The sequence below is a fragment of the Drosophila teissieri genome, chromosome 3R (assembly GCF_016746235.2).
Source record: "Drosophila teissieri strain GT53w chromosome 3R, Prin_Dtei_1.1, whole genome shotgun sequence".
In the NCBI taxonomy this organism is placed as follows: domain Eukaryota; kingdom Metazoa; phylum Arthropoda; class Insecta; order Diptera; family Drosophilidae; genus Drosophila; species Drosophila teissieri.
The window spans coordinates 8,256,761-8,278,046 of record NC_053032.1 but is presented as its reverse complement, the minus strand read 5'-3'; the positions used below and the strand labels follow the sequence as shown (position 1 = coordinate 8,278,046).

The 21,286-nt window shown below is 47.5% G+C and overlaps 1 protein-coding gene across 2 annotated transcripts; it reads right to left on the bottom strand.

The window, feature by feature from the left end:
• Window positions 1-509: 509 nt before the first annotated feature.
• LOC122619982 (dynein beta chain, ciliary) lies at window positions 510-19,760 on the bottom strand. 2 transcript variants are annotated; one of them, XM_043797225.1, is made up of 29 exons: window positions 19,037-19,760; window positions 18,299-18,451; window positions 18,032-18,243; window positions 17,719-17,960; window positions 17,365-17,647; window positions 17,037-17,302; window positions 16,179-16,630; window positions 14,454-16,030; window positions 13,948-14,220; window positions 13,657-13,686; window positions 12,584-13,525; window positions 11,449-12,495; window positions 10,511-11,223; window positions 9,928-10,280; window positions 9,026-9,849; window positions 8,595-8,956; window positions 8,379-8,535; window positions 8,198-8,317; window positions 6,769-7,998; window positions 6,527-6,696; window positions 5,965-6,462; window positions 5,397-5,907; window positions 5,165-5,335; window positions 4,782-5,098; window positions 4,305-4,719; window positions 2,189-3,190; window positions 1,972-2,120; window positions 1,023-1,155; window positions 510-842 (listed from the first exon to the last, which is right to left on the bottom strand). In XM_043797225.1, the coding sequence occupies exons 1-29, from the start codon at window positions 19,758-19,760 to the stop codon at window positions 678-680; spliced, it is 13,491 nt and encodes a 4,496-aa protein (XP_043653160.1). In that variant the 3' UTR covers window positions 510-677. The 2 variants fall into 2 exon arrangements, with proteins under 2 accessions (XP_043653160.1, XP_043653162.1); XM_043797227.1 differs by lacking the exon at window positions 13,657-13,686.
• Between the last annotated feature and the right edge of the window lie 1,526 nt (window positions 19,761-21,286).

Here is a 21,286-nt window from a genome sequence, read left to right as displayed (position 1 = left end):
ATAAGACGAAATACCAAATAAAAAAGAAAGCAGGGCAAAAAATATGAAAATTATTTGTTTCACTTTGCGATGGCCACGAGTTCACTCCACTCAGCAGAGTCTATGAATTTTCTTTGATGATGCTTCCCCCCAGATACAGATACATATGTATATTAGGCTTGTTATTTATGAATACGCGACGCTTTGGATTTAGCATTTCCATTAAGATTTTTGGAATTTTCAGACTTATCAGCTGCCGACTACACAGGCAGCATTAAGACGCATTCACACAGTCGCCACGAAGAATATTATCAATTGGCGGTGGTTTCCACGGGGTACTACCTACCAAATGTAAGCAAGTGCATGGTAAACAAATAAAGTCACGGAAAGAATTAGGGGCGGTTTCACCTATTTGGATTACCAGTATCAATATACCACAATAATTCCCCACTCCAGTCAAAATAAGTTCTGCCTTTTTTTCTGGTTTTATGCTAGTGCGCCTAAGGCAGGTCTACTTAGGAGGTGTTTTATTTTTAAAACGGTGCACTCTAAAGAAGAAATCGAAAGTCAAACTTGGAGTCTACGATAAAACTTGGTACATTGGTCTAGCTTATTACTATTATTGTTCTACGTTGTGAACTAGAAAAAAACTACAAAGTTCTTTAAGCTAGATAAATAAGTTTAGTTAAGCATCTAGTCTAGGTCTGCAATAGAAGCGCTACGCCGGCCAGAATCCATTTGCCCGGCTTGTCTTTGGTCTTCAGATTCAAGTTGGACACATAGGTGGTGGGGCCTCGAGTGCGGGTCTTGTAGACCGGGCACTCGTACATGTTCCTCAGATCTTGCTTATCTTGGGTGATTGCCTGCGGTACATAGACGAGGTTATATTGAATCGGAATCGCATTCAGTGTAGTAGAATAATGGAGTGGAATCTAGTTTTCGAATTTATGCCAACATGCGCCAGAACTGAGACGCCACAGATCCGCCCTCGATTCGCCGATTTGCGGATTTTAGCATTTGCCCGATTTGCATTTCAAACTCACCCGAATGTTGATCACCGGCATGGAAGGGTAGAGCTCTTTGAGGCGCGACTCCATGATGATCCCCTGCTGGATGTCCCACCTGGCGCCCTCCATGAAGATCCCATGCACGCAGCAGCCGTCGCGCGGTGCCGTCCTGCAATTACAAGATCGTCTCAGATACCGCGACTATAGATAGCTACAGGGCTAGCCCAAAGCCAACTAGAGGGGCGGGTGTCGATGCTAATCTCCATGCAGAGATGCATATTAATTCCGACGACGGCGCGACGGATCTCCATTGTTCTCCCACCAGCGTCGCCATGTGAAACGTGGCTGGCGGGGCGCCACTTAATAGGCAATCAGCTCAGCAGCTCATCAGCCCAATCAGCCGTTGAGTAAATAGACAATTGTAATTGCGGTCTATTAATAAGTCTCACATATTTATACTCCAGTGGTGGTTTAAAATTAGCTCTTATGAAATAGCATTGTGCCTATTTTTAAACACACTCGCTGGCCATTGGCCGCAGCTGGATTTTTTCCAACTTGGAGGGATGACTACATGTCACAACATTACATTATGCGATTGGGATTGAGCTAGCTCTAAGCAAATAAGGTCGAGCGGAGTAGAAGATTATATTTGGGAAAAATTTGTAGAGCCAATTCAAAGATGGGGTGATCTCATTCCTCACTGAAATGCTTAGGGATTAAGCAAATAAGAGTGCCATTTGCTAGAATGGTACAGTAAATACCAACAATTAATGTGCCAGATGTTTGTTTTATGCGGCTCAGTTTAATAAAGACTTTTCCATTTTAGAAGGAACTGAACCTCTAAAAATATTCTTGGAATCTGTGACGATAGCGAATTTCAGATTGATGAAAAGCACCTCATGCTAATGATAGTGTTAACATTCCCGGGAAGGGGTCACCTCAAGAGTCAATTGCGAATTGGCGTGGCAATGGGAGCGGCACTCACGTAAATTCCTCCTTCTGCTTCTTGGTCACGTCACACTGGAGGCACATCTTGTCCAGTGGCAGATCATTTCTGCGGGCGGTGCTCTGCATGATCGCCGTGAGCAGGGATTGGGGGTTAAAGAACCCAGCCAACCAGACGCAAGAGGGTAGCTATGGGAAGGGATTTTAGCGATTTTAGGGATTTCTCTTAAACCAAATTAGTAATACGAGTTACTCACTACAAAGTCAGTGGACCACGTCTCCAGTTCGCGCAGACGCAGGCACAGATCGATGAACCAGTTGTTGAGACCCAAGAGCGAAGGATACGCACGTTGCGTCCAAATGGGCGGCACTTGATCCAAAAAAAGTGAATTCTCCAGCACCTCCATGTCCGATGTAATGGTCAATTCACCCTTTAAGCCCAAGTCCAACTCCTTTAGGCTGCGCTTCATTTCGCTGGTGAGAAAGTTCATCCGCTCGCACTCCTGAAAGGCCACTATCACATACGGCGTGCGCTCCTCCACCTTGTTCATGATCTCGACCATGTTAAACTCCTCGGGCAGCTTTTCGATGATCTCATCGACGATCTGTTTGACTTTGTCCTCGCGGGTCACCGTTGCCCCTCCTCCGGCTCCAGCATCCCGGGGCTGCATCTCGAACACCGTGCGAAAGATGTTCTCCGCACGCGTGGTTAGGAACCCAATCTCCGCATTGGGATGCAGTCCGTATAAGTAAGGTGATTCCGCCGGCATCATTTCGTCCACGTAGGTGTGGTATCCCTGGTAGTCAGTGTTGGGCGGAGCGGGAAATGAGGGCGCCAGAAAGAGCTCGCCATCCACCAAATCCGGCTGCATGTACTCCTCCAAGTAGGTGATGCAAAGCCTTCGGTCCCAGTCGTCCGTGATATGACCTCCGTACATGATCTCACCGAACAGGTAGCGCAGATCCTCCCAAGGCACCTTGGCGTTCGCCTCCAGGTAGTTATACAACACCGACACACTGATGTTGAGGTCCCCCACGTTGAATGGATAGATCTTGTTCCACCCTTGGGGCCCAAACTTTCGACGCTCAGCGACCACAGCGTGGAAATAGCAGAGTGAGAAAAGGATGGCTTTGAACTCTGCCTCCTTGCCCGACATCTCGAGTGTTTCCTGGGTGAAGTTATCCAACGCCTTGTGGAGATTAGCCAACATTCCTGTTGGAGGCTCGTTGGTGATCTTAATTGATGACTCCAAGATCCCCTGAAAGCGATGGGAAAATCGACTTGTTTTGAAATACTTGAAATAATAGCCTAAGCATGTTAATAGTAATCCAATATTTATGAAATAAACTATAATGCTTATGTTATTATACCCGTTACATGTTGCCATATTTATACCCGTTACTCGTAGAGTAAAAGGGTATACTAGATTCGTTGAAAAGTATGTAACATGCAGAAGGAAGCGTTTCCGACCATATAAAGTATATATATTCTTGATCAGGATCAATAGCCGAGACGATCTGGCCATGTCCGTCTGTCCGTCCGTCTGTCCGTCTGTCCGTCCGTATGAACGTCGAGATCTCAGAAACTACAAAAGCTAGAAAGATTAAGCATACAGACTCCAGGGGCATAGACGCAGCGCAAGTTTGTCGATTCATGTTGCCACGCCCACTCTAACGCCCACAAACCGCCTAAAAATGCCACGTCCACACTTTTGAAAAAGGTTTTGATATTTTTTTATTTTTGTATTAGTCTTGTAAATTTTTATTGATTTGCCAAAAAACTTTTTGCCACGCCCACTCTAACGCCCACAAACCGCCTAAAACTGCCACGCCCACACTTTTGAAAAATGTTTCGATATTTTTTCATTTTTATATTAGGCTTGTAAATTTCTATCGATTTGCTAAAAAAGTTTTTGCCACGCCCACTCTAACGCCCACAAAACCGCCAAAAACTGTATGTGCTGAAGACTCTCCTTCTCACTTCGAATAGCTGAGTAACGGGTATCAGATAGTCGGGGAACTCGACTATAGCGTTCTCTCTTGTTTTGTCATATTTTTTGTATTGTCTTGTAAATTTCTATCGATTTGCCAAAAAAGTTTTTGCCACGCCCACTCTACGTACAACTTACAATTATAATTATTTTGACCACCGAAAATCTTTCCTAATTAAGACAAAATGTAATAAATATAAAATAAATATAAAATAGCTGAACACAAAATACTGTTTTTTTATATTGAAGAATAAACCGAATTTGGAAACTGCCCACTAATGAAATTGTGTTATTCTGTATTTAATGTTGTAATTAACAACTTAATGGCAAAGAATGGCTGTCAGTATAGAGATGAATACCAACTTAGAACAAATGGACATACCTGCGGTATTATGTGAGCAGAAGGTGTCGAAGCTGGCTCTGCACTCAGGAACATGCGATAGTCCGGATGCGAGTCCTCAGCATAGTACTCGAGCTTCTTCTCCAGCACCGGCAGCCACTTCCTAACCAGGTGGATGTTCTGCAGGACCACCCAGTGGCCATGCTTGGCAGCCGTGTCCATTGCGGCCTCCGCTATGGCTTCCTGGCCCTGTCCCAAAGACACATTATGGAAATTACCCAAATCCATGCTGAAGCCCATTTGTTTGCCCAGTGCCTCCACATCCTTGAGTGGATTTACACCTGGCGACAGGATAAAGAATATGGGGGTTGAGGGACTTGCTTCCTCGTACGATTTGGCGAACTCCATGGCGCGGCTTTCTACATATTTCGATCCAAGCTTCTCCTCAATAAAGTCGCTGTTTGGAAAGTAAGTTAATTATTATATATCCGAAATGGAATATTACTAGAATTTACGTACGCTAAAGCGTATGTCATGCGATCAGGTCTTAAGGCCCTGATCATGCAAAGTCTTTGTAGAGCCGTTTTGTTTTTCCACTCCTGGGGGAATTTCTCCTTTTCCGGCAGCTCAGATTCAACCAGCTTCTTCCAACGCTTCGAGGAGGTCTCGATGTCGCGGTCCAAGTTCCTGAATTCATCTTTGGACGCTAGACTGCATATTCCGCCCCACGATTGATTGGTCAGAAAGTCCACAGGACTTGTCACATGTGGCTTGATCGGGAAGCGGAGCAAGAAGTCCAGTTCCGCCGATGTAACCTCCTCGTTCATAAGAAGAATCTGATTGAGAATCGAAAGAAGTAATTGAAGTATTTACCAGTGCATTGGTTGTAGGATAGGTCTTACCTGAAATGTCATTTGCGAGGCGAAGATGAGCTTGTCGCATTCGAAAAGACCACGCGAAGTGTACTGAAACACCGAATACGTTATACAATCAATCAGATTGGAGACACGCAAATCCAAAGTATCGCCAGGTTCAGCCTTGGCTATGGCCTTTTGGAACACTACACTAAATGCCTGTTAATAAGGAACATGTATTATAATAATGCCTTCTAGATATGAAGTCATTATAACCAACCTTCAGTGAAAACTGATATATCGGATTGATAGTGTTTAGTTCGTTAAGGATGAAGTAAAGCAAACTGGCTCTGGCCGCCGCCGGTCTATAGTATTCTCGGGCTTTGTCGATCTCCTTAGAGGTTATCTTCGCCTCGGCCACCTTCTGTTCGATCTCCGAGGCGGTGCTCTTCGTGGTCTCCAGGTTCTCCACCAGCGCCGTGTCACCTAAAATATTCTCACCCGCCGATGAAAGGCGCGACAGTAGATCGTCCTCCAGTTTCTTCAGCATGATTTTAAAGTCATTCTGTTGCTTTGTGAGATCGGCCTTCAACTCCTCCAGATCAGGGCGCTCGGCTTTCACCACTTCCGCCAGCAGTTGATCCTCTAGTCCATCGCGTGTAACGGTGAAGTTAATGAGTGTGGTTTGTGCTTGCATCTCTGGCTTGTAGTGCGGATTAGCTAGCTTGGTGTGCAGGATCAGACGGAAGTTAGAGTTGTATTCGATCTCCTTGTCTCCAATTTTGATAGCTCTAAATAATTTGGATAAGTAAGGAATTTTCTTTAAAGAAGAAGACCCTTCCACTTACTTTCCCTTCTTGATCAGATTTCGACCCAGCAGAGAGTCCAGCACTGGGTCCAGGTTCTCATCGATATTCTCGATTAGCACATTGCAGCCCGCATTGATGGACTTCTCAATGATGTCCAGATAACTGCGCTGACCCAGACGAATCACCTTTAGATCCTCGCCATATTTCTGCTTGATCCACTTAACTCCCTGCAGCTGAGGATCGATCATCAGTGGCCATCGATCCGAGTTGGACAGGATGGTGGCATTTTCTATGGACATTCGATCGCTGGGTAAGCCCTCATTGGTCCAAATGGCGATGGTGGTGTCGTCGGTCAGCAGCGAAAGGGGATCGAGATTTTCAGTTGTGGGTATGGGCGGATCAATGCTCTTTAAAAAGGGTGTCCACATCTTGAGTAAAAGGTCGATGCGGAATCCTTTCGTGAAACAGCCGACATAGGAAATAAAGGCGGTGATGAGTAGAATATCGCCGGGCAATGTAATGCCCTGCTTGACGAAGCTGATTTAGGATAAACATAGCCATTAAGTATGATAATTTCTTTATGTGTACTTAGGATACCCACTTGTTGACCGCTTCGGCCCACCTTACGTTCTCACTGGCCAGACCGCCCACCAGGCGATTGGCAAGGGCAATGGTGGCTTGGGTAGCATCCGCTTCCTGTTGGCACCGCAACTTATCCGCAGTGGCCTTCTCAAAGTCCGCCGTCAGTTTGGCTAGTTGCTCCTCGAGGCTCTACATAACGAAAAGAGTTTGGTATTAGGAGAGATCGTCTAAGCGAAGTCCGCCAGTGAGTCCGAATCCTACCATCACTTTCCGCTTGATGCCAGCCAGTTTGTCCTGGGCAGCGGCCAGTTCCGCATTCGCCGCCGCCAGGGCTTTACGCTTGGGTTCCACGTCGCAGTAGACCTCGTAGAACTTGATGATATTTATGACCCAGGCGCACAGACCAGCCGCCGCCCCCGACTTGGAGCGCACAAATTCTGGCTCGAACTCCGGATCCTTGAGATAGGGCTGGATGGCCTTGGTGATCTCCGGGTGAATGTTCTCCTTGTCATAGTTGATCAGCGAGTCGAGGAACGTGTCCACCTTGGCCATGGCGATTTTGGCCGCTTTCCATGAGCGATCTTTAGGCACCTTGCCACCCTGGGAGAGCAGAACCATCACGGCGGCGGTCACGTTGGTGACGGCGCCCGGCGGCGAACCGAAGCTTTTCAGCTCAGTGAGATTCGCCTTATTCAGGGTGTTCAGCGCATCCTGGGCGGCCATTAGAGCGGGCTCTGCCTTGAGGAGATCCTCCTCGCAGTCTCGCTGCTTCTTACTGACTTCGTCGGCTATCAAAGCGACCTTCATTTCCTCCTCGTCGGCCACGGCTTTCTCCGTTTGCACCTTCTCCGTCTCGATGCCCACAATCTCAATCAGGGCGTCGGCCGCCTCGTTCTTCTCCTTTAGCTCGATCTCCTGGACGGCGAGCTTCACCTTCAGGTCGGCCACCTGGAGGGCAGTGGACCGCAGCTTCTCCAGTCCATTCTCTAGACGCTCGATCTTGCTCTGCAAGTCCTCGTTCTTGTGGTTGAGTAGTTTTATGTAGAGGTTTATCTGCTCCAGATAACTTTTCGGTGTGGTATAGTTGTAGCGCCTCTCATTTTGCAGATACACCTTGGACGTGGTGTTGACCGATGTGTGGACGTAGGCCATGAACTTGGCCACGGAATCGCGGTGGTTCTCTGGCAACACCTTGTTCTGGGCGAGGAAGTTCATCGCCACCGATATGAGTGCCTCCTGAGGCCATTCGTGGAACCAATTGATGGATGTGGCATTGATGATGGCCGGGAATTTTCTCGACCGAACACGCAGTGTCGAACCCACTGGTGAAAAGCACAAAACTATCTTTAGCTGCTTGCGCACACGATCGATGAAGAATTTCCAGCAATTTTCTCGCGTATCAACAAGTCCCGCGCCTTTAACCTCATTTCGAACCCCTGCGATAATATTCTCAATCTCGTCATCGGGAAACAAGTCCGGAATCTCGCCAGTCTGGAAATGATAGAATTGGTTTACAGTTTTGGCTTGAAGGACGTATGTAGTGAGGACTATATAGTGCAGCTGTCCAAATTTTGCCTTCAAACATTTTATTACTATTTAGTAAAAACCTACCGCCAGCATATCGTTATATATAGTGCAGCTGTCCAAATTTTGCCTTCAAACATTTAATTACTATTTAGTAAAAACCTACCGCCAGCATATCGTTAATCAAGACGAGGAAATCCTCGCTGGGGATCTGCGCATCCGTCATTAGGAACATAATGCCAACGTTCTTCAATCCGGCCTTCAGATAAAGCCCTGAAAATTCATTCTGCAATGGGTAGATAGTTAGGATTAGGCAGGTTTAATTTATAACTAGTATATGGGGAAACCTTCAAGTCATTGACTCCGTAGCCCTTCTTTAGCTGTATCTGCACGACCTCCAAGCTGGATATGAATGCTGCCAAGCGCGCTAGAGATTGTTTCCCGCTGCCACCAACACCAACCAATAGGGCGCTGCCACGCGGTGATTCTAAAATGCGATTGATCCTGAAAGTTGCGCCATTAGATTAGATCTGAAATGGAGGAACTATAATGGTTTATCCCACCTGCACACGTGCATCATCGCATCCTCGAATAGCACCAGGTTCATGGCAGCGACTAGATCATTATACGATGACATTGCTTCCTGAAGGAGTTTGTGAAGCTCAGGCCAACCCTTGATGGGCATGTACTTAGGATCACCAATTCCTCCAGCGAAATGACAGTAAATATTCGGCTTGTCGAATATGACGGATTCGTCTATTTCCTCGAATGACTTCTTAACAATGTCATGCTGCATCTTGGTAAAGCTATCGATGTCCTTATCGTCTGTTAGCTTATCCGAGTACACCCTCTGTGTCTCGTGCTGCCACAAGCGTATAAGATCTGTGGAGCCCGTCAAACACTCTGTCGAACTGAACAGCAATCCCTGGAAGGGGGTTAGCCACAAGGGGGGTTACACAAAAACCTACCAACCATCCACCATTGTATAACTCACCTGAAAGACATTGCTGATGTCGCGCAGATTGAAGATGTAGTGCGACTTGATTGCCGTGGGCAGGAAGACCTGCAAGCACTTGTTGTGCAGAGCGATCGTGGCGGCCACAATGTTGGGCGTCATCCGCGTGACGATCGGAGTGAACTTCTGCTCCGCGTTGGCGAAGTGCTGTGCCAGGATGGACGAGTACATGACCGTAATGGACTCGGGGCCCGGAAAACTCACAGCCAGAACGCAAAAGTGGCGCTGCAGGCGCGGATTAATCGTGAAGCTGCCGGAGGTGGGGTTCATGCAGGCCACGTACTGGCAGTTGTGGATGTCCTTCAGAGTGAGCTTGTTACGGTCGTACCAGTGGCCGTAGTCCAGGTGCTGGCGCATCAGCGTGTGCGGCTGGACCGTTCCGTAGGCATCCACCTCCGGCATATTGATGTCGTCCACGAAGTAGCAGAGCAGCTTGTTGCCGGGCGGTCCGTAGTTGCGACCCGCCTTCTTCTCTAGCGGCTTCTCGAGGATCTTTTGCAACATTTCGGACGTGGTATAGTAATTGAATGGTATTGTCGTGACAGCGTAATTCTCAGAAAGCGATTGAAGCTTCTCGTTCACCAGTACGGTCTTGCCGCAGCCGGCATTCCCCACTAGCATCACCGGGTGCTTCTTATCCATCAGGAGATCTAGGAAAAAACGCAGGCGTATCGACTCGGAGGTGTGCACGATGACAGCCTGCAGTGGCAGGTCCGAGTCCAGCTCGAATTTGGGGATCTTCTCAGTCCAGGGCAGGAAAGTCTTCGTCTCGCTGTCCAGAAAGTAGTCGAAAACTGTTCCACCTTGGAGGTTGAAATGCAGCAGGGAAGTATTCGGTAAAGATTGTAGGCTGAGTCAAATATTCGAGGGTCTGCACTCACCTGGCGGGAACTTAACAGTTTTGAACTCATTTACCCACCATTTGCTGAACTCCACGCGGTAGTCAATGGCTTGATCCTGGAACATAGCCGACCCGAAGGCCCAAATACAGGCAAAAACAAAGTACAGTTCGTGCCATTCTTTTGGACAGTCGGCCGGCGTGTTCGCTGGTATTAAAAAACAGTTTAGGAGATGGCACAGCATTTGAATGTGTGCCATTTCGGCGACAGGCGTGATCTTCTTGAAACGCACGCGAATCGTTTCCAATGAAGGCGGTATGTACTTATCGAATAACATGACCAAATTGGACTTTTCGGCTGGAATTTTACGCGTTTCAACCCAACTGGTTACATAGCTGGAAAGAGAGATCGGTTAGTGGAACGAACTCGTATAGTTCTTATATGGAAATATAAAAAATGTTCTAAGAAAGATAAGAAAGTTCCGATTCCAGCTATTTGAGAGGAATGCAAAACGAGAATATGAGTTACGGTACGGCAATGGCCAATTTTGAATAATAAAGAAACTAGTGAGAGATTCGATCTCTAGAAAAGGAGTATGTGAATTCCAGTTACTCCTAATACTCACGGATTCCAACCCAAGTCCTGGGGGTTTATGTACAGGATGCCAGCCCTGGATACGGTTGCCGGCGTTGCTGTTCTCAGGTTGGAGATCTCGAAGAGCAAACGCATCGAAGGCGTCAACGCAATGCGTTCGTTGCTGGCCAATGTGAGGACCTTGTTGTCGTCCATCACGGTATTGAGGCTTTCGATCCACATCGGATCGATGTCGCCGTCGAGCACGATCCACTTTGGTTGATCGCCCGTTATGTTTGCCTGATCCCGCATCAGCACCGAGAACAGGCCGTCCTTCCACTCACGTGTCGCCGGGTTGATAATGCCGAAAAGTTCATCATTGGTCACAGCTTTTGGATTCAAGTCATTGAAAATCGGCTTCCGCTTGATGTTCTGGTAGGTGCGCAGCAGCGTCTTCCACACCTGGGTCTTCCCTGTGCCCGCATTGCCAACGATGAACACGGAGTGACGTACCTCCAACAGCTCCTCCAGCTGCACTACCTTCAGTATGAAATTGTCTTCTGGTTGTAGTAGGAGATCGGAGGCCGCTTGTTTTACGGTGCGTTCAAAGTCCTGATCACGTTTGCGGGGCACATCCAGGGCGGGAAACAGGTCGCTGATAAGCCCCATGAACACCGGCATGTCGTCCGTGATGATTTTCGGTATGTTAAAGTCTCGGAGGGCGCGCATCAGCACCTCCTCCTCCGGACGACCGGGATCACCTCTCTGGAAAGCAGAGTATTTTAGACCAAATATTAAAATAGATATGGCAATAAAATATCTAACTATTCTGTGGCAGTTAATTGTTCGATTTACGAAAGCTGCAGTGTCTTATATATACTTTATAATAAATATATTAATAAACGATAAATCGGTCGAAATGAGTGATACCCAACTATCTTCCACGGCTGAGATCAACATGTCTAGTACTAAAACCAAAAGAAATCTCACCTTAAGGGATCCCGCCACCACAAGCACAGATTTAATAGCTCTGAGGCCCCAATCGTAGTGATCCTGCTTAGAGAGCAGTTCCTTGCAGAGCGTGTAAAGGGTGATGAACTTGCGCGCCAGGACTCGCGCGTCCTGGAATCCTTCGGCCACCAGCATTATCTCGCAGATAAGCTCAAAGTCCGGTACGACCATGGCGCAAGGCCGAAAGAGGGCTTTTAGATTCTCCGGTAGCTCCGTGCGGCCCGCGTAGCCCGGATTCATAGTGATGAATATGCCCACCGTGGGCACGCAACTGATCATCTCGCCCATGAAGTTGAACTTGTCCTTTTTGTCGCGAATGGCATCCTGAACAGACTTCACTTGAACAGCAACCACCGACAGCACCTCCACAGTGATGCGGTTAAATTCGTCGAAGCAGCCCCAGGCACCCGTTTGGGCCAGGCCCTTGTAGATATTGCCACAGGATTGGTAGTCCATCTGCTCGGAGCAGTTGAAGACGTAGACCGAGATGCCGATGGCGCGTCCCAAGTCCTTGGTGGTCTCGGTCTTTCCGGTTCCGGCTGGCCCGGCTGGAGCACCCCCCATTACAAGGTGGAGAGACTGGGTCAGTGTAATGTAACAACGATCTGTGAGCGGCGTTATGACCAGGCGTGGCGTATTGCCCAAGTATTCGTGACAATACTGGAATTCTGCGTCGCAAATATTGGCAAAACAGTCCTTCTCCACATCGTCGAAGCGATGTCTTAACTGCGATTGCCACATAAACGCGGAGCCCGAATCCAATTTGGCCTGAATCATCTTGGCGACCACATCTCTAGAGTGCACATCAATTGTGCATATCGTCATTATCTTCTGACGATCGCCTTTGCTAAGCTCACCCAGCAGAAGCGTTATGAGCAGACTGAGCTGCGATATCTGTTTCTTGTAGTAGTCCTTGATGGCGTTATCATAGCCCTCCTCCAACCGGCTAAAGGCGATGTTCACCTCCGTGGACCACCAGATCTGCGATCCGCAGAGGGACACCTGGGCAGGGTAGTCGAATAACCACTAATTGAAAGAATAAATTTGTTAATTTTTTAAGAACTTAATAAAGTGCCTTTTCCTATAATAAGACGATAATTAGAATTGGACTAACCTGTTCCCGCTGCTTTTCCTCGTAGGCAATCACCGCCTCCATGACGTAGTGCCTCAGACTGGCACGCATCGCCGCCTGGATACGGTTTAGCCAGACCTCTACGGGTCCTCGGATGCTGGCCAACTCGTTGAACTCCACGTACTCACCATCTTTGGCGTACATTCCCGACGCCGTGTGGATCTCGTTGGACTCGTCGCGGTTGAACTTTAGGCGGGCGATCGAGTCAAAGAGCTTGGTCAGGTGCTTGGTGACCATTTCCGGCTGGATGCCGTTGCTCAGCACGTCCAGCAGGTCTGCCGAGGACACGAAGTAGAAGCGAGGAAAAGCCAAGCGTTTCGTTTCCAAGTACTCTGCCAATGCCTTTTCGCAAAGCGTAAGCTCCTTCTGCAAATGCTCCAGGCGTTCGATTAGGCCGGAACGATTGGTGGAAGCCACCACGTTCGACGAGACGGACATCTCATCCATGAGGACGCGAAACTCGGCGTCAATGTTATCGAATCGATCCGAATCGACGGGAAGCTGTTTGCGTATGTCTTCCGAACTCATGAAGATACTCTCAAGATGGGTCCAAGTGCGTTGCACCTCAAACCATACGGTTATCACTTGATCGGCGATCATAAGCTTATTTTGCCAAGTGGACACTTCTTCGAGGAAATGGGCGATGTACTTGGATGTTATTAGATTCTGTAGGCAAACCTGATTATCTTCAAGCGTCTCTATGAGTTCTTCCGAAGCCTTCAGGAGGTTACAGCCGGTACGCGGGTGCAACTCGTGGTCGAACTCCATGACCGTCCACGTTGTGTTCAGGTCCCGCAGGATCTTCTCCATGGACATCTCCTTGACGGCCTTATCGACGATGTTCTTCACCTCCTCCTCGCATTCATGAAGATTTAGGCCCAACAATTCGGCCAGCGTCGTTTCGTGGTCCATGATGAACTTGACCTACAAGAGGATCACATTTAAGCAATGCAAATCGGTGCCATTTTGGGGTGCAGAATTCAACTACAGTGGCTATACGGATATCACTACACTACTACGACTGCTCATGCGCTGGACTTGGCCTAGCCACTTACGGTCACTTCCTTGGGCAGGGCGGCCAAGCTCTGCAATGAAATGGTATTTACAAGAACTGTACAGTTTTGGCCGGGCACAGTATCCCGGAAATCAAGCGGAAACGAAACGAGTTTGGGAAAGAAAACGATTAAAACGGTATTGCTATACAATGGAGCACCCAATTGGTGGAGCTCGAGTGCTGGGGGAAGTGGAAAGATTTACACAGATTATTTAAATCGGTCCAAATGGCTGGGATTGGCTTAAGAGTTGAAAAACAAAATAATCATTCAAAAAGGAAGCACAAAATAGACCTTTGTGGAGTTCATCAGCTGGTTCCAGTGACGCTCACGAATGGCCGGATTCTGCAGCTCCCCGACGGCTCGGAGCGAGGTCAGCATGTTCTTGACCGTCGACTCCAGGTTTATGAAGGTATCCCACGGTCGCATCTCCTTGTCCAATAGACGTATGTCTTTGGCAAACTTCTTGCACTCAATGTCCATGTTCTCCACGTCCACCTTGCGCCACGGCGTCGTTTTCCAATCATCGATGCTGGTGGCCACGATATTGACGTAGTCCCAGAGTTGCTGAGCGAGTTCAAAGAGTTATTGGAACAATCAAGGGATTAGTACGGATTAGGGTATTTATTACGATTAGGGTTAGTAAATCACTTGGGGGAAAAAAGAAAAGCTCAAAGTTCCACATGTGGCATGCATAAATTTAGTACAGTAGTAGATTAAACATGCACAGATAAAGTGGTTTATATAAAGTGGTAGATAACAAATCCAGATTTGTGAAGTTCTAGAAGTAAAAGAGATACCTTCAGCATGCGCAGCTCCTTACGACACTGTTTCAGAACTTTGAATTCCGGAATGTTGACCTCAAACAAGCTCCCGGACTCCTGAATATCCCTCATTTCACTCTCACATAGGAACATATCGTCGTTGATGCGGTCCATCAGGAGATAAGGCTTGTAGCAATCAAACCGGAAGAAGTCGTACGTCTTGAAGACCTCCCGGAAGAGCTGGATGTGACTCTCAAAGAGGGCGATCTTGTTCCGGATGCTGACCACCTCAGTGGCCTGCAGAGGCGACACCTGCTGCTTCACCGTGGTGGCTATCTTTTTTGTGTTTGCCCACTGCTCCGGCAGTTCCTGCAGCAGGACGTTAACCTCCTCGGGAATATCCATGTCATAGTACTTCAGCAGTTGAATGGTCTCCTGCATGGGCTCGAACATCTCGTCCGTCTTGGCGGCCCTTTCCTTAACCTGCATCAGGTACGCCATGATGCTGACCAGACCTTCGTAGTCTTTTTCCTTCACCGTCTGCAGCAGACCCTCGTCGGCTTTGCGAATAAAGTGACTGAGATTCATCAGGCTGGAGGTGACTGTGGTGACCAGGTGCTCCTTGAACATGTTGCCCCATTTGCATACTGTATTGAGCAGGGCCTGACGAAACGGGCGCACATCCACCTGGAACCAGGAACTGAACACCTGGAAAGGACCAATGTCCTCGATCTCGTTGAACAGGGATTCGTAGTTGTCAATCTGCTCCCTGAAAGCCTCGATCGTGGGTTGGCAGGGTTGCGGTGGTGGCTGATTGGGATCGTTAATCAAAATCAGCTCAATCTCATCAGGATCCAACGTTCGTCCGTACTCCAGGAAGTACTCCATGCACTCCTCGCGATCGTCAAGCCAGAGATACGAGTACCGCTCGAACTGTCGACAAAATCGAGAGGCCTCCTCCATCACTAGATCCACACCGTTCAATATTTCGCGGCGCATATCGATGATGTCCTGGTTTTCCTTTATCATCTCCACATAGTTGCGCTTCTCATTGGGCTTAAGACGTTTGATCAACGACCCCATCTTCATGATGTCTCGCATCAGTTCTATCAACATGTTGTTGAAGCCCATGGGATCCTCGGGATCCAGCGAGGGCACAAACACGAGATTGGGCTCAACAAGCTCTAGGCGGGATTCGAACAACGGAGCATAGTTGTTCTCCGGATCCATATTCTCTGCTAAATAGCCAACGCTCACGCCAACCGTCTTTAGGATGTTTTCGTAAACAATATTATCCACAAAGTCCACGTAACTAAGCCACACTGCGTCGTCCTGTTTGCTTTCCATGTCAAACTGCAGCATGTTGTCCTGCAGCAGCTTGTGGATCTCTATCGACGCTGCCTGGATCTCCGCGTATCGCTTGGATGTTCGATCCGGGCGCTCGTCTATGGAGAGGACAGTGTCCTTTTTGCAGTCCCGCCTCTCGAAAAGAGGCTGCTTGGCCCAAACGCCCATGATCTTGCGGATCTGGCGAAGATTTCCCTGGGTGTGGTCCATGCGATTCTGCAGAGCAGCCACCGGCTTGCGTAGCTTATCGAGATAACTTAGAATATCTGCAAGAGACAAGGTGTTTTTAAAGTTTCAAAGAAATCAAAGAAGTCCAAATGTTTGTTTAAGAAATTATCCCTTATATTAGGCGTAATAAAATATGTTTGGATCTCTAATAAAAGTTAAATTTTGCACTTGACTGGAGAGACGCACCTGACGAATTCCAAACTAGCTGATTCACGCCGATCTCAACCAGATCGTCAATCATCTTTATCTCAGGTTCGATCAGTCTAAGTTCCACCGGTGAGCTGCCTTCTTGTATGCTGTTGTACCAATCGATGGTCTTCTCCAGGTTGAGAGTATAAGATCGGAAGACGTCGCTTTTTTCGGCAAAGTCGATGGCAATTTGGGGAATTCCGTCGATCTTCATTTGCTGCATGTAGTGCACCTCCCTCAGAATGGAAAACAAGGCGGCACTGAAGTTAAGGATCAGCGAATTGTGGCGACGATCGCGCGCAATGAGGGACTTCTTCAGATTCTCTTCGATCTGTCCGTCCAATTGGCCGGCCCAGTCATCAAAGAACTGAGTCTTGCAGGAACCCAATTTCACCATGAGCACCTCGTAGCGCTCAACGATTTCCTGGGATTTCTCTGTCTTGGTGATCCTGCAACAAATTTGGGATTGATGGAATCATGTTCATTTTTATACCCGTTACTCGTAGAGTAAAAGGGTATACTAGATTCGTTGAAAAGTATGTATCAGGAAAAGGAAGCGTTTCCGACCATATAAAGTATAAATATTCTTGATCAGGATTAATAGCTGAGTCGATCTGGCCATGTCCGTCTGTCCGTCTGTCCGTATGAACGTCGAGATCTCAGGAACTACAAAAGCTAGAAAGTTAAGATTAAGCATACAGACCATGTTGCCACGCCCACTGTACCGCCGACAAACCGGCAAAAACTGTCAGTGATGCAATTTCTCCTTCGCCCTTCTACTAGCTGAGTAACGGGTATCAGATAGTCGGGGAACTCGACTATAGCGTTCTCTCTTGTTGTGGTTAGAAAACTTACTCATGCTGTAATGCCTTGAAGTTCTTGACTGGAGCCGTGATCCGCGTCTCCAGCTGATGGCACCAGCGTATGAAGGCGGCCACTGGTGGACAATTGTAGTTGGGATACAGGTTGTCGCCCAGCTTCTTCAGTTCCATTTGCTTGTCGTAGATGGACTCACAGATGGTCATCTCGTCATCGAGCATGCGTACTATTTCGGCATATCGCTGGGTAAACTCCTCCTTGATCTTTGGTCGATCGAGCACACTGCCCACAATGCTAATGAGCTAAAGGATAATCATAGCAGATCAGAAAACATAAATATATTCTAGTGAACTCCACGTAATACCTTGAAAATACTCTCCAGGTTGTGGCAATCATCAAAGGCCTGGCACAAAATGGCCGCCAGCTTCATATCCAGCTCGAGGATGCGGGTCTGGAAGCCCTTGAAGTCCTCATCGAACTCGTGATCATCTGGATCGAGGACATCATAGCTTTTCGATGCAAAGGCCGTGAAGTATTGGTTGAACTCCACGTACACATCTGTGATGCGAGTGCTGAGCTGGCGACCCCGCAGCCCACCGATTTCGACTTTCTCTAATTTCAGGAATTCAATCACAGTAAAGAAGAACCTTGGCGAAATTAGATATTAGTAGCAGCAAACTTAAAGCCTCATTAAAGCGAATCTGTCCAACAAACTTACCATTGAATTGTGGTGAGGCGTTCGAGGAAGGCATTAAAGCGCTTGAAAACTGAATTTGGATGAAAAGTCCATAAAATCGGCGGCCGCTCCTCGGGCTCCGTGAAGAACGTGGCCAGTCGTTCCTTGTAGTAGTCGAATAGCTCTCGGAAGAACTTCAGTATCTGGATGGATAGGGTGAGTCGCTGCATGGCCTCGTCGATATCGCTGTGGAATATGGACGAGGGATCCAAGTATCTCTTGGCCTGCAATCGATCAAATATATCAGGTGTCGGGTGTCTTTGTCTCCACTGGAGCACTGGTGCTCCCCACCCACCTGGTGTATAATCAAGTTGCATATTTCCTGCAGCAGCACGGTTATTTTCGCCGACTGGCAATAGTAGCGTGAGTTGCCCCACAGAATGCCCACCGTGTTCATGAACGGAATGAGCAGCGGCTTGCACTCGGCGAAATCAATCTCCTCCAGGTGCTGAAGTGGGCGCTTTAGGGGGTTCAGATAGAGTGTTATGTCCTTTGCCTCTGCCAGAGCTGCGGAAATCACCGATTGGCATGCTAAACTCACGTTTCCCGGCACCACACTCACCCGTAACGACGTTCTTGAAGAGGGTCTGGAAGCACGGATGGTAGGCACTCATCGAGTACTCCAGTATCAGGGCCATGGCACGAATGCGCTCGTTGCGCAACTGGTCGTAGATGAATGACAGGTTCTTGAGGCGATTGTTCCAAAATGAAAACTCTGTCAGGGGATACGGATGGCACGAAGGAGATAGCCCAATTAAATTCATTAAGGAACCTATTCTGCATATCAGACATTGGTTTAGTTAAAATGGATTTACTTATTGGATCATTTTGCCGATAGGCTACTTATAAAGTCAGGTAATTGAATGATGGTAAGGTATGAAAAGTGTGATTAAAACACCACACATTATTTTCTTTTTAACATTATTATCTTATCCGCTGTTATTCCGCTCTTACTTCTGAAAAACCCGTGAACCTTGGAGCGGATTTAGGTAAGTCCAGCCCTTAGTTTAACTCATTCTACTCAATTGTCAATGTCAAATGTAAACGCGTAATAAGGGCGAAAACCCATCAAGTCCTATGGCAATAGCATCAAAAGCACATATTGCTTGCACGCGGAATGTCATTCGTGAACAGTAAAGCAAGATAGTAAAGCCAGACAAAACTTTTGGATGAGTATGAACATGCAAATTTCGGGGTTGCTAGGATATGGGGAGACGTGAATTTTATCAATAAATAATAAATGAAGGAAGCCAAAAATAAAACCACCACACGTGGCTCCACGACCAGCACTCGTACTCACCCGTGTGCGGAGTGGGATTCTGGCCATTGGCGAAGGCGTTCGAGGGACTCTCCTTGATGACCTCGTGGATCTGGGTGGCCCACTTGATGACGACGCCTTCAATGGCGCTCTTCAGGTACAGATCGAATTGACACTGCTCCGTTTCGACCAGCTCCTTGGCCGCCTTCACGATCTTCTCGACACCCACGGGCATGGCCAGGATGGTCTCCCCGCTAACCTGACCCTTCACCTGGTGCACGGTGCTCTTGAGACTGTGCACGTGTTTCTGGACATCCTGGGCCACCATGATGGGCCAGCTGCGGTAATTGTCCTCGTTGGAGAGGAGGGGCACCAGTACCTCCTCCACCAATGCAGACAGCTGGTCAATAGTGCGGGTGGCCAGATCCCCGTAGATGATGAAGTTGCCGCAATCCTCCCGAGGAATTGGCAATGCATAGCGCTTGATAAAGTACACGCCCTTGCTCTTCAGCTGTGACAGTGGAAAGGTGGTCGAGGGCACCAGCTGGGCAGCTGGGGTAAGGATGATAATGAGAACCACCGGGGTGTTCCTGTCCAGAAACTCCTTAATGATGCCCTTGTGCTCCTCCACCGTGACGACACGCGTCCACTTCTCCGGCTTCAGCTTTAGGGACTTGATGACAAAGGACCCCATCAGCTCCAGGCGCGGATCCGGGCCACCAGCTGCCGCCGCTGCAGCGGCCTCGGCGCTGGTGGAGGGCTCCATCGCTACCCAGTCCCTGGTGGTTGGCTGTGGGTGGGTCGGTTGCTTTGGTGCTTCTGCTCCTGCAGTGGTTGTCTGGTTGTTGCTGTTGTCTGTTGTTTGCTGTGGGGACGAGTTGCACATGCATATCTGAGTGTTTGGCTGACCTTGTTACCACTAACAACTAGTATATAAAATCGATTAAAATTGCAAATCAATAGAAATTTTTCGGAATTACGAAATATATCATTATAATATTCATTGATTCTATAACCATAACAGTGAAGTTGAGTACTTTCAATTTGAAGAACTTTTCCGTATGTTACATAATATTATCCACAATTTTCACTAGTTACATAACGCTAATGGTTGCACAGCTTCAGCTATTTCGTTGGAGAACCAGCAAAATTGCAAAATTGTAGTTGTAAGATGCACTTTACACGTATTGGCTATCAGTAATATGATTAGTTAATTAATTTGCAATTTGTTTAATATATTATATGTGTTGAATTAGTTTTCCAAAGGGGGTTTCCGCAGGTTTTCCTTTTCCAGCTACTGCTTACCTCGGCTGCTGGTAAGCGACTGAATTGATTGTTATTTCCGTTGACGACTTGACACGCACATTCAGGTGCAAAAGTGATCGTGGCAGGACCCGTTGCTAAGGATTTGTTGATTTTTCCCCTGAAATCCTTCAGGGCCCAGTGCCTACTGTTTGTTATTTCCCCTGTGCCATAATGCCCGTTGTCAAGTTGGTTGCTAAGTAAATGACCATTTGTTGCGCATATTTCCGTTTAAATGGCTGAAAGCACGCCATTTTCAAATTAAGTTCCTTTGATTGGCACACTTTGCTTTCTTTCATATTTATATACATTTATTGCGCCTTGCACTGTTTAATGCAATACATTGTTGCCGTGCAAGGTTCCATTCCAATTCCAATTCCACCAAAAATACAAAACATTTGAATAAGCCAAGTGTAGTTTACAATATACTATAAGTTCTCTAGGCGCGATTTGGGACTTGTGCGGTCTACAGGTATAGGTGTGTCATTTCCTAAAGGGTTTCTAAACGCTCATCCATTGCATGTGGCATTGCGACGGCTACTTTACGCTTACATCACTAACACCAGCTCGATTCTCAGAGTTACACATATAAAATCCCAGCGGAGGATACAATATTAAAGCGGAATATAGTGTGGAATAGCGTACAAAAGAAGCAATCACAAACGAAACAAGGAAGAATTTCCATCTTGCAATATGTACAATCTCGGTATATACAGTGCACCATATGGAGGAGGAGAAGCTATCGCGGCAACAGCTGTACATCTTGCCGTCCACGGAGACGGCTCTGGTGCACTCGTCCAGAATGGCGACCTGCGGCTTGTGGTAGAAGAGTCGGTCCATTGCAATGCGCTGCTTCTCTCCGCCGAACAGCAAATTCTCAAAATAATGGCGAAAAATATGCTAGAAGTGTACCCAACTTAAACATACTTTAAACAGAAATCCTAGAAATACCTTCACTATTTTAGACCCACTCTGAATCTTATTTTCAAT

Bases quoted from the DNA above. Each gene is read 5' to 3' on its own strand.
- LOC122619982 (XM_043797225.1), bottom strand. From the start codon at position 19,760: ATGGAGCCCTCCACCAGCGCCGAGGCCGCTGCAGCGGCGGCAGCTGGT. The intron at 17,648-17,718 runs GTAAGTTTGTTG...AATTTCGCCAAG, and splicing joins CGCCTCACCACAATTCAATG to GTTCTTCTTTACTGTGATTG. The intron at 9,850-9,927 runs GTGAGTGCAGAC...TCAACCTCCAAG, and splicing joins AACTGTTAAGTTCCCGCCAG to GTGGAACAGTTTTCGACTAC.